General features: G+C 43.9%; 1 protein-coding gene across 1 annotated transcript; it reads right to left on the minus strand.

The window, feature by feature from the left end:
- Positions 1 to 8,495: 8,495 nt before the first annotated feature.
- Positions 8,496 to 10,217, minus strand: LOC140454381 (heat shock 70 kDa protein-like). The gene is made up of 2 exons (XM_072549088.1): positions 10,169 to 10,217; positions 8,496 to 9,103 (listed from the first exon to the last, which is right to left on the minus strand). Exons 1-2 carry the CDS (start codon positions 10,215 to 10,217, stop codon positions 8,496 to 8,498), a joined length of 657 nt encoding a protein of 218 aa, XP_072405189.1.
- Positions 10,218 to 12,530: the final 2,313 nt, after the last annotated feature.

Raw genomic sequence — 12,530 nt, forward strand, 5'->3', positions numbered from 1 at the left:
AATCTGCAGCCTCACACCAGCGACAGGACTGTGCTGACGCTCACTATGAAGGGAACTGGATTGATTCCGGAACTTTCCAAGCAGGAATGTGTGACTTATCCATCGTCCCTGGAGTGCAATCCTCCGATGAATGACGAGCTGACAGAAGCCATTTGCCCACTGAGAGAAATACATTGGTTCTGTCTCCACAGAAGAAGGTACATAAACAAACATAGGTAGAGGTGGAATATATACCATGGATTAAAATTTAGATAATGGAGATACGAGAAAAGTTGTGTTTTTTTCTCTGGACTGAAGGCTTGCTGTGTATCAGATAGATCACTGCTTGGACAGTAGCTGCTCGCAAGGTGAATAAACAATCCAGATGGGAACAACAAATATCATCATTCGCATTTATATTTATTAAATGCTGAGAGATTGTGAAATGCTACTGTTGAAAAAGTCCTGGATGGTCTTGGTCATCAGTCACAGGCAGAATTCATACGGGGCAGAATGTAAATGATATGTGGTTTTTCGTGCAAAATGCTTGAAGAACCAGGGTTAGTATATCTTTCCCAATGATACTGTTTTGATGACAGAGTATTTGGTGAATTGTGTACAGATTTGGTCTGCTTTATAAATAATGATCTCTTTGTCACCGAGACAATGCAAAGGGGGTTCACCAGACTAAACCCTGGCATGATGGTACCATGAGGAGAGAGTGCAGTAACTATGTGTTTAATCCATAGCACTGTGAGAGAATAAGAAATTGAAACTTGAAGGTTATGGACAGACACTCATTATGTCTCAAACAGCTGAATAGGGTGAAAGTTCCATACTTTTTATTGGATGTTTGATTCCCGATATGTACGTGCCTCTACAGAGCCCCCATGTCGATTGACAGAGCAGTACAAGCTCTGAATGAACTCTGAACACTTTAATGCACAGTTACTGAGTGAAACTGCGTTGAATATCACTTTGTACAAAATCCTGCCAGCGTCAGCACTTGTGCAGCATGGTGGCACAGTGGTTAGCACTGCTGCCTCATAGTGCCAGACCAGGGTTCAATTCCTGCCTCAGGCGACTGATTGTGTGGCGTTTGCACATTCTCCCTGTGTCTGCTTGGGTTTCCTCCCACAGTCACAAAGATGTGCAGGGCACATTGGCCCTGCTAAATTGCCCGTAGTGTTAGGTGTAGACTTATGGGTGGGTGGCGCTTCGGCGGGTCGGGGTGGACTTGCTGGGCCTAAGGCCCTGTTTCCACACTGTAAGTAATCTAATCAGTCACAATAACTTCATTCCGCCGTTAGCCTTTCTGCACCAGCTTTTGACCTCTATGGACACCAAGGGTAGGCTTTCTTCGAGATGGAAGACAAATTGGAGAATGGCTAAAGAAGTTGGCTTCAGTCAGATTGCCAGAAAACCATGATAACGTAACCCTTATGTACTATGAGTAATTAATCCATGTGGATCAATTTGGAGCAATCCATCTGTTCAGGCCCTGCTCCATTTGTTTGTGATGTTAGAGCATCTCTGACATCTTCCTGTTCCTCTGTTAGTGACTTGAGAAGCCGAAAGACCTCTTCCTGTTCCTTTTTAATGACTCCTGGTGTGAAATGGTTTCTTTCTGATCCCGTGTAAGTGACGTGTGGGAGTGAACAGACTCCTTCACATCCTGTATAATTGGTAGGAGAGACTGAATGGGCTATCCAAAGTCTTGTCCAATCGTTTGATGGGCTGAATGACTTCCCCATATTTTTGTGAACCCAAACGGAGGTACTGAATGAGCTCCTCCTTTTACTGAGGAAATGTACAGTGCTGTTATGTGAATGTTATCCAGACTTTAACAGCACGATATTGAAAGTTGTCCAGGTCTTGTTGCACATGGACACAAGCTGCTTCAAGAGCTAAAGGGGACAAATTGTTCTGAACATTATGCAAACTTCAGTGACTATCCCTACTTCTGCTCATTTTGGACTCAATGGACTGAATGACCTCATTCCACACTGTAGGTATTGTATGATCATACATTTGATGATACATTAGGCTGAGGGAGTTACTCTGAGGATCTCCTGCAGTGATCTCCCACAGCTCTACATGTTGGGAGGGTAACTGCTCCTGGTTTACAGATCAATGCACTGGGGTGGTGTACACAGCTGGGAGGGTAACTGCTCCTGGTTTTCAGATCAATGCATGGGAGGGGGGGGGTGTACAAGGTTCTCCATGTTGGGAGGGTAACTGCTCCAGGCTTACAGATCACTTCACCGCTATGAACTCCACGGCTTCCCATACTAAACAGATACCTTGTCAACGATTATAGAGTAAAACACTGGGGTGGGCTGCATTTCACCCCATGCTGACCAGAACATTTCGTCCAGGTTTCTGAATCAATGCACTGGCGTGGTATGTACAACTCCCCGTGTTGGAGTGATAACTAGTGTATTAGTGACAGCTGCACAGTATTCCATCCCGGACAGATTGCTGAGTTGTATGGAGCCTGGTGTGCACGGTGCTCCATCTCATCTGATCTTATACGAGTTTGGGCTGGATCGATGAGGTGGATTGGTATCCGATATAATTCATGAATGAGCTGTTAGTCCTCGAGCTTGGTGCATTCCGCTTTCAAACCCCGTCTTTCTGCAACATGTTGTCCATTACATAATTATCAAACGAAAACATCATTTCTGCCCTTTTTGCTGTGGACCCGAGCAGACTCCCCTCACAATGCATTACAAAGGTAGCCTTGAACTGAACATAGTCTTGTTTTAAAGGTAATTGTGAGCTGCTATGTTTCAGAAGTAATTCGCTTCGTCAAAATATTCGACATTAAGCAAAACCCAATTTATTCAAACACTGCAGATAAAATACATCAAAAACAAGGGGAAGAAAGGCAAATTACTGCGGATGCTGGAATCTGAAAACAAAAGAGAAAATGCTGGAAACCTCAGCAGGTCTGGCAGCATCTGAAAGGAGAGAAAAAAGCTGACGTTTCGAGTCTAACTGACCCTTTATCAAAGCTGGCAGACCTACTGAGATTTTCCAGCATTTTCTCCCTTAAAATCAGGGGGAACTTTAATAATTTAGTTTATTGGAAAACTTAACAGATTAATACGTCATTTAATTACTAAATAGTAACTACTCTTAATATGGTAACATCCGAGAAACACATGCTTGTCAATAAACAAATTCAGGAAACAGATTGTCTCACCAGGAAGAAAGAACATCAAAAAATAATTCTGAGAGAAATCTTAAAGAAAGAATGTAGCAGCCAGGAGAGATTTCCTGCCTTCCACCCCTGCTGAGACCTCAGCAACATCTGGCGAAAAAGTAAAACTATGAACCCCGGTTCTGGGAGAGTTTGACCATCAACCCACAGGAACAGGCCATGGCTGCAATGATCACAAGGAATGCACTGTATCTGCACAGTCTATGACACTGTAAGAGCCTCTCAAAAATGCCTAACTCCACCAAAGCCGTGAAATGATGGTAGGGTAAATGTCAAGTTAAACATAAATAAATAAAGCCAAAGAATGCAGCAGGCCTGGTGATCAGACACAGATGGCCTCGGGAGCCCAGCAATTCCTACCCCGCCTAAGCATAGGACAGTAATCGAGCTAGTGAAAAGAAAGCATCGTCTCTCTCCCTCTCCTCTAACTTTGTAATTGGAGATGTACAATTCACCCAATAATCAGCGATGTCAAAGTCCCACACAGACCAAATAATATTGTGATAGGTCAGGGTTGTTGTGAAAGGGGTGAACCGGGGCTGTTTGTACAGTGAGTGTGATTGATGTCAGTCTCCATGCATCCTAAATGTGTCACTGGAGGGTTTTCTCTTCTATTAAAAAGGGGCTTCCTTCAACCTGTTATCCCATAGTGTCAGCGGCAGCATCATCCTCAAGACGATTGGAATCAGCAGCGACAGAGAGAGGGAGAGGAAAAGAATCTTAGAACAATAGACTGGAATGTTTCAACAAAGGATCACAATTTGAGAACAAGAGACTGTGGAATAGAGTCAGAATGCATTAGACTGGAATGTTCCAGTAACGGACAGGAGTATATCCGATGGTCTTTCCTGTCTTTCCCGCGATTGGCATGGTTAGAGTTGCGGATAGAAGCCGTACTGGTAATTATTCAAGCAGGTTACTATCCCATTCTCACTATTATTGGTGTTTCTGGTAATGCTATCTCTAACGATTCTATAAACGATGTTGAAGGTTATTGCTGGTTCCGTTTTTTTTTATATTTAACAAATGTATAATTTGTTATCTTCAGTTTCAGTCACAAACTCCACTTCATTTCCATCAATTTCAGATTCCTCACTCATAAAACTCGAAGAAGGAACAATATTGTTCTGACCCTTGAATCGTCCTTTTACATTCAACTGCTTCTCCATATTCTCTCTACCATCAAAACTGCCTCCACCCAGCTCTGTAGTACCCCCAGTATCCACCTCTGCCTCAGTGCGGTTGTTGATTTAGCTGTCATCTGCCCCTTTGGCAACTTCAGATTTTACGGCTCCAGTTCTCTTCTGACCGCTCCTCCAATTGCAACTATTTTGAGCAGATACTGGCTCTTGCTTCTCCAGCTATTTCATAAAAGGGACCCCATATCAGAGTAAAAATGCCACTGGACGTGACCTTAAAGCCATTGTTTCAAATCCTAACACAGCCGATGACAGAACTTAAATTCAAATCACAAACATTGGAGTCATACCCCATTTTACTAATGGAAACCATAAACCATCAGGATTTCTTTCATTATTTCACTGATAGCCTTTGGTAAAGAAACTAAGTGTGACTTCAAACCCACGACCACATGGTTGGCTCCATATTGTCTCGACAAATGACCTCACAGTCAAGGGCATTTAGTGATGGACAACAAATGCTGCCCTTGCCAGTGATTCTGACATCCCGGTAAACAGCAGCATTAAAGGTGAAATAAACCAAGGAACTGTGGATGATGGAGATCTGAAATAAAATTTTCCAATGTCTGAAGATGTTGGAGAATCTCAGCAAGTTTTCCAGGGTCTGTCAGGAGGAAAAGAGATGAAGTTTCAAGTCTAGTGACCCTACATCAACACTGAATGCAACCGAGAAATAATATTATTTATATCAGGGATAGCTGGATGAGTGAGAGGGAGGTTAGTTGAATGGACGGAGGAAAGTCCAGCAAGAGAGAGGAAGAGAAAGAGAGAGAGAGAGAGAGAGAGAGAGGGAGAGAGAGAGAGAGAGAGAGAGAGAGAGAGAGAGAGAGAGAAATGGAAAGCACACAAAGGAACTGTTGATGATGAAGTGGAATGAAAATAAAAAGGGACCTTCTTCTAACGTAACCCCTTTCCCCATATTCATGAACGTCATTTCAATTTCGATATGCCCCTGTTTAAAGTGAGTTATATTCCCTGTATGACTCTTCTCTGAGTGTGGTGATCAACTCCAGCGGCAATACCGGTGTTGCCCTTATAGTTGGTGAGAAACAGAGAAACGTAATTTTATATTGTCAACTGTTCTTTGGAGAGAGGAACTGTTACTGTGGGACTGAGAAGATATGCAACAGCTTTTTCAGCCAGGAAGAAAAACATTTTCAACATGGAATGGATGCACCGTGTGTGTGGAAACTTGACTTGCGCCTGTCATTAGACTGTAACAGCAGGTTCTATGGATGCTTTTCTCGGGTGTGTATTATCAGTTGCTGCATGGATTCAGAGAAACCAAGGGTCTGGTGACCCTTCTCTGGACACTGCATTTATAGAGTGTTTGTGTGAGAGGTAATTTCAGTTTGAAACTTTAAGATGTGCCTAGACCACAGACTGATCTATAATAAAAGATAAAACTTTTGCTCCTTTTCTAAAACATTAGACTTTTGCTTTCTTAAAACATTTTGTATACTCAAAATTAGAATAGTTTAAAATAGTGCATGCAGTTCGTGAGCAGAGTAAAACAAGCAGGCCCTTGATTGATGAAACCATAAACACAGGCAGGGAAGAAGGAGTCCTTGACTGATAAGACTACAGGGAGAGAAAAATAACACCTCTAGGGTCTGGAGGCATGAAGGGGAGGGTCTGAAGACATTTGTTGCAGACTTTGTGATAAGGATGCAAGTTGGAGAATAATGATGTTTTTAAGAATGTGAACCTCATGGCTCGTTAAGAGCCAGGAAGGGGAGGGTCTGGAGACATTTGTTGCAGACTTTGTGATAAGGATACAAGTTGGAGAATAATGATGTTTTTAAGAATGTGAACCTCATGGCTCGTTAGAACCAAGGAGGGGAGGGACTTGTACTGTATATAATGAGAAACTTTGTAAGCCTCAGCGCGCCTTTTACTCAGAAGGCTGCCCAACTCTGCAGACTTGCGAATAAAACTTTGTTTTCCTGAATTTGTCTAGAGCGATTATTAAGAAGCAATTTTCGTTTCTAACAACTTGGGGGCTCGTTGTCCGGGATCAACACTCCGGCCGCGGGGGGAGCTGAGGAAGGACATCGGAGAAGGTGCACCCTGCTGATTTCAGCAGTCCCTGATTCCTTGCTTGTCGCTCCGCGTGGCTTGAGCGAGTGATATCCGGGAGGCTCAGGAAAACAAAGGAGGGGTGTGGCCGAGGCAGTGGGGACGGTTAACGATCGAGTAATTTCGGTGCACCGAACCCAGGTAAGAAAAACTTGCGGGGACCGTGTTTCCGGACGCCTGGGGACCTACGGGGTGCCTGTGGATTTTTCTACAGAGACGTAGGACTCAGGTATCTAGAGACCGGGGCTGGCCTGTGAGGGATTTTGCAGAGACCGTGTTTGCGGAGGAACGTGTACCTACGGGGTGCCTGTGATCTGTGTCACAGAGACGTAGGACACAGGAATCCAAAGACCTGGGGTGCCTGCAAAGGAACCTGGGCGATCACGGGACCGAAGGTCCGGGAATTGGCTACATTGTGATAGATTATCACGGGAGAAATACGAAGTCCTCGGAAATGGGAAATAAGGGATCTAAGGCGATTAAGGGATGGGCTGGGGTATGTTTTGTTATTTGTAGATAGAATAAGTATAAGTAGCAGGAAATGATCTTGGAAACATATGTTGTAAAATCCATATAAGTGGGAGCTTATAAAAAATAATGGGTAAAGATGCTGCTGGGAGTTGTCCACAGACCCATCAACAGAAGCTTTCTTTGGGACAGAATAGTTCAGGAAGAAAATAAGGTGTGTAAAAAACAGGCAGTATATTTATCACTGGTGGTTTTAATTTTCATGTAGATTGGGAAAATCAAGTTGCCTAAGGACGTCAGAAGGACACTTTTCTAGAATCATATGTTCTACATCCAAATGGGAATCAAGCTATTTTGCGTCTGATAATATATACTGAGGAAGGTTTAATACATGATCACAAAGTAAAAATAAACTCTAAAGGTTACAGTGACCATAATATGATAGAAGTTAGCATTCATGTTAAGAGTAAGAAACTTGGGTTGAAAACAACTGTGCTATAAACTCGAAGAAGGTAGGCATTGTGCAGAGTTAACTGGAGTGGACTCAGAAAGAAGTTTAATAGAAAAGACAACTCATGAACAACTGCACACTTTTATGAAAATAGTTCATGACTCCCAGTTTCCTCAGTGAGGAAAAATGATTCCAGGAAGGGAATATCAAAGAATGATTAACCAAGGGAAAAAAAACAGACAGAGTTGAAAGAAAAGTCATAAAAATGGAAAAGATTGTGAGAGAATCAATGTCTGGAAGGTATCAAAAAAAAACTTAAATTTTGCTGCAAACAAAAAAACATTTATGACAGCAACAGACACACAATGCATGAAAATTGGTCCTATCCACTTAATGATTCAAATGGTTAAACAAGCTTTTGGTGAACACAAAGGACATCATCTGAAAATTGGTTGTGCACGGAGAGAAATTGTATTATTGATAGCCACTGCTCGGATGTTATGCATTTTCCACCAAAGATATTTAATTGTGATTACTTTCCCCAATAATTGCATACAAATTAAGTCTGCAAAGGCTGCCAATTGTTATAACACCACCTTCTTGTGGTCTGTATGAAAATAGAATCTCTGTTGTATACTATTTATTATAAGGGAACACTGTTCCAACTACATGACAGAAAGGATAGCTGGCTTGCTTAACTGTAAGTATAACCTGTCTAAACAATAACTTCTCAGGATTAGTGACAACTGACTGAATTTCTGAATCATACGGTGCATTCTTGTAGTGTGCAGAAAACTGAGAAAGAACTCCATTAGCAGCTAAAAGGGTGTAAACTACTCAATGTATAAAACATACAGGAAACAGTTTGCAGAAAAATTCACCATTGACACGTTTAATTGCTACCATTTAAACACCCAAACTTCAGAAATGTAGGCCATCATTTACCTAACTGTGCAAATGTCCAAATCAACTGGGTTTACAGAAGCCCCGAGAAATTCTAAAGGACTGTTGCAATTTCAGGGAGGTGGGGGGATGGAATGGTGGAGAAGAGAGACCAACTGAAAATGATATTACTTTGAAGAGAGTTAAAGTTTCAATCAACCTCTTCAATTGTTGGTCCACCAGAAGGGTCCTTTCTGACTTGTTCTGAGAATGGCCCTTCGGGCATACCTCCCTGGTAAAGTTTGGCAATGATGGGCTTGCATATTTTTTTTTTCAAATCTTTCAACTGCTGCTCAAAGTCCTCCTTCTCTGCTGTTTGGTTTGCCTCCAGCCAGGAGATGGCCTGGTTACACTTTTCGATGACTTTGTTCTTATCTTCCTCACTGATCTTGCCTTTCGTTTTCTCTTCCTCCACTGAACTCTTCATGTTAAATGGGTACGACTCCAGGGAATTCTTGGCTGTAATTTTCTCACGCTGCATATCATCCTGACCTTTGTACCTCTCCGCTTCCTGCACCATCCTCTCGATCTCCTCCTTACTCAACCTGCCCTTGTTATTGGTGATGGTGATTTTGCTCTCTTTGCCAGTGCTCTTGTCCACAGCAGAGACATTCAAGATGCCATTTGCGTCAATATCAAAGGTGACCTCAATCTGTGGTACACCACGTGGCGCAGGAGGGATCCCACTGAGGTCAAATTTGCCCAAGAGAACTCCGGAGGAAAGGTCTCCTGGCTCACACTCCGCCGCTCGACTTCCTCCTGCATAAGGTGGAGCCCGGAGACTGGGTACTTGTTAAGACCTGGAAGGCCGAAAAGCTCCAGCCGCGGTGGGAAGGACCGTTCCTGGTTCTGTTAACAACTGAAGCAGCTGTTCGGACGAAAGAGAAAGGGTGGGTCCACGCATCGAGGATAAAGGGGCCTGTTCCGTCTGAAGGAGAAAGCACTTGGAAATGCGAGCAAGGGGACAAGCCGTTGGTGGTCAAACTGAAAAGACAGCGATAATGAACTCTACTTGGACTGTATTGGTGGGGATATTGATCAATTTACTCCTGTATGTGGGGGAGAGTGAGGGGAGATGTGACAAATGTCGGACTACGGTGAGGCTTGGGAGTCGGATCTATTCGGGATCATTTGTTTCTCACTCCCATGTGGACGATCGGTGTTACGATGTGAATGCACGGCAAGAATGTCGGGAGGGTGGAAGACCTTATTATCAGGTGTATAATAAAGGATACGGTGGCAAAGTCCGTGGATGCCCTACAAATGACCACTGGGTGTGTGTTAGCAAAACTGGGAAGTGGGGCCTATCCTCCGTGTTGCTCAGAGAGCAGGTTGACAGAGTCAAGGAGACCAGGGTACAGAACACTGATCGGGGGTTGGGGAAAGGGCAAGACCGTCAAAGAATGGTCGCGGTCTCTAAAGTGCCATCTGTATACGAAGAGGTAGAAGAAAGGATTGAGCTCCCTGATGTAACACAAAACCTGTTTATTGATCTTACCTCTAGGATAGCCACTGTTTTAAATGTTAGCAATTGCTGGGTTTGTGGGGGGCCGCATATGTCAGAACAATGGCCATGGACTGGTCACAGCTTAGACATATGGGAATTGCTTCAAACCACTTGGACACATGTCAACGAAAGGAAAGGCCAGGGGTGGAGACTGACAAATAGTCCTGAGGGCCAGTTATGTGTTGAAGGAAAGGGGACCGTGGAGGTAGGAATTAGTCCCTGTCAGAGTGTATTGGATGCGACCACACGAGTATGGTGGCCTGAGGATATTACTTGGTACATTGCAAGCCGAGGTCATCAAAATTGCGTTCCATTACGTTCTGATTCCTCCTCTGACGAACTAGGTGCTGATTCTTCCGATGACATGATGAGAGCCTGGGGTGGTGGTTGTCAGGGGAGTCGATGCTGGGATACTCCTGTCCAGACTCTGGCACGGGGCCACGAGCCCGAATATTGGAATTGTAGTGGTCCTGGTCCTTATGAGGGCGTCCCTGTGGTAAAGGAGCTGTGGGATGACGTTGTGAGGCAGGGAGGGCCTGCTCCAGATGGCCTATTTTGGATATGCGGTAATCAGGCATACTCCACACTGCCCATGGGATGGGCTGGGGTATGCTTCCTGGGTCTAATACGACCTGCGTTCTTCCTATTACCCCGGGAGGAAGGCGATGATTTGGGAGTTAAACTCTTTGACTCCCTCCGTAGGTCGCCAAGGGATATCCAAGTCGGTGATTGGGGGGATGAGTGGCCACCGGCCCGGATTATTGAATACTACGGGCCAGCTACATGGGCACAGGACGGATCATGGGGATACCGTACTCCTATCTATATGTTAAATCGAATTATCAGGCTCCAAGCAGTCGTAGAGGTTATTACTAACCGGACTGCCCTGGCCCTGGAGCTGCTGGCTAAGCAGCAGGATCAGATGAGGGCTGCTATATATCAAAACCGACTCGCCTTGGATTATCTGTTGGCCTCGGAGGGGGGCGTGTGCGGGAAGTTTAACCTGACTAACTGCTGCCTAGAAATTGACGATAATGGTAAAGCGGTTTTGGAAATTTCCGATGAAATTCGGAAATTGGCCCATGTGCCAGTACAATCTTGGCGTCCTCTTAGTGGCATCGGATGGTGGGATGGTCTCCTGGGTGGTAGTTGGTGGCGCACGGCGCTACTGATGGTTGGGGGGGTTGTGATTCTTCTTCTCGTATTACCCTGCCTAATCCCCTGTATTCAGCTTCTAATTCAGAAAAATATTTCCCAACTCCAGGCAGTGGTGGTTCCACAACGTGGGACACGGGAACTTAAGGTGATGTTGCTGCGAAAGTCCAAAGATTTCACGGGCCCTTAAAGAAGGGGGGGGGGCTTATCTTGGTCTAGGCACATCTTAAAAAAGAAAAGGGTGGAATTGTGAGAGGTAATTTCGGTTTGAAACTTTAAGATGTGCCTAGACCACAGACTGATCTATAATAAAAGATAAAACTTTTGCTCCTTTTCTAAAACATTAGACTTTTGCTTTCTTAAAACATTTTGTATACTCAAAATTAGAATAGTTTAAAATAGTGCATGCAGTTCGTGAGCAGAGTAAAACAAGCAGGCCCTTGATTGATGAAACCATAAACACAGGCAGGGAAGAAGGAGTCCTTGACTGATAAGACTACAGGGAGAGAAAAATAACACCTCTAGGGTCTGGAGGCATGAAGGGGAGGGTCTGAAGACATTTGTTGCAGACTTTGTGATAAGGATGCAAGTTGGAGAATAATGATGTTTTTAAGAATGTGAACCTCATGGCTCGTTAAGAGCCAGGAAGGGGAGGGTCTGGAGACATTTGTTGCAGACTTTGTGATAAGGATACAAGTTGGAGAATAATGATGTTTTTAAGAATGTGAACCTCATGGCTCGTTAGAACCAAGGAGGGGAGGGACTTGTACTGTATATAATGAGAAACTTTGTAAGCCTCAGCGCGCCTTTTACTCAGAAGGCTGCCCAACTCTGCAGACTTGCTAATAAAACTTTGTTTTCCTGAATTTGTCTAGAGCGATTATTAAGAAGCAATTTTCGTTTCTAACAGTTTGGGTCCATGGGAAACAAATGGAGTCGAGATTACACAGAAGGAAATCTCTACATGACGAGGGGCTAGGCATTTTATTATCCTCCCAGGTATTTCCAGGAATATTTTTCTAAGCTGAACCAATTCCAAACATATTCCAATGTGAACCTTTCAAAAATGATGTGGTCACTGCGCTGTGTTCCCTCCATCAGTAAAACCTCTCGCCTCACACGAGGGACAGAAATGTGCTGACACTCACCATGAAGTGAACTGGATCAGTTCTGGAACTTTCCAGGCAGGAGTTATTAACATATGCATCATCTTCGAAGTGCAGTCCTCCGAAATATTCACTGTTTGTCAAAAGCCATCTGCCAGCTGAGAGGAATACACTGAGTTTATGTCCCTGAGGAAGGTACAGAAGCAAACCTCCAGATATACTAGCGAACAGCAGGACTGGCGAAAATGAGGAACTGCATGAAACTAGAATTAATGAAGAGTATGTTTTTGAAAATCTAATCGAATTGAAGGTTGATAAGGTGCTGCTTCTGCAGAGCTACACCCCAGAATATCGAGGAGGTAGCAATAGAGCTAACGAAAGAACAACAGATTATTCTTCAGAGCTGGTTACGTACGAG

The sequence above is a fragment of the Chiloscyllium punctatum genome, chromosome 29 (genome assembly GCF_047496795.1).
Source record: "Chiloscyllium punctatum isolate Juve2018m chromosome 29, sChiPun1.3, whole genome shotgun sequence".
Classification (NCBI taxonomy): Eukaryota; Metazoa; Chordata; class Chondrichthyes; order Orectolobiformes; family Hemiscylliidae; genus Chiloscyllium; species Chiloscyllium punctatum.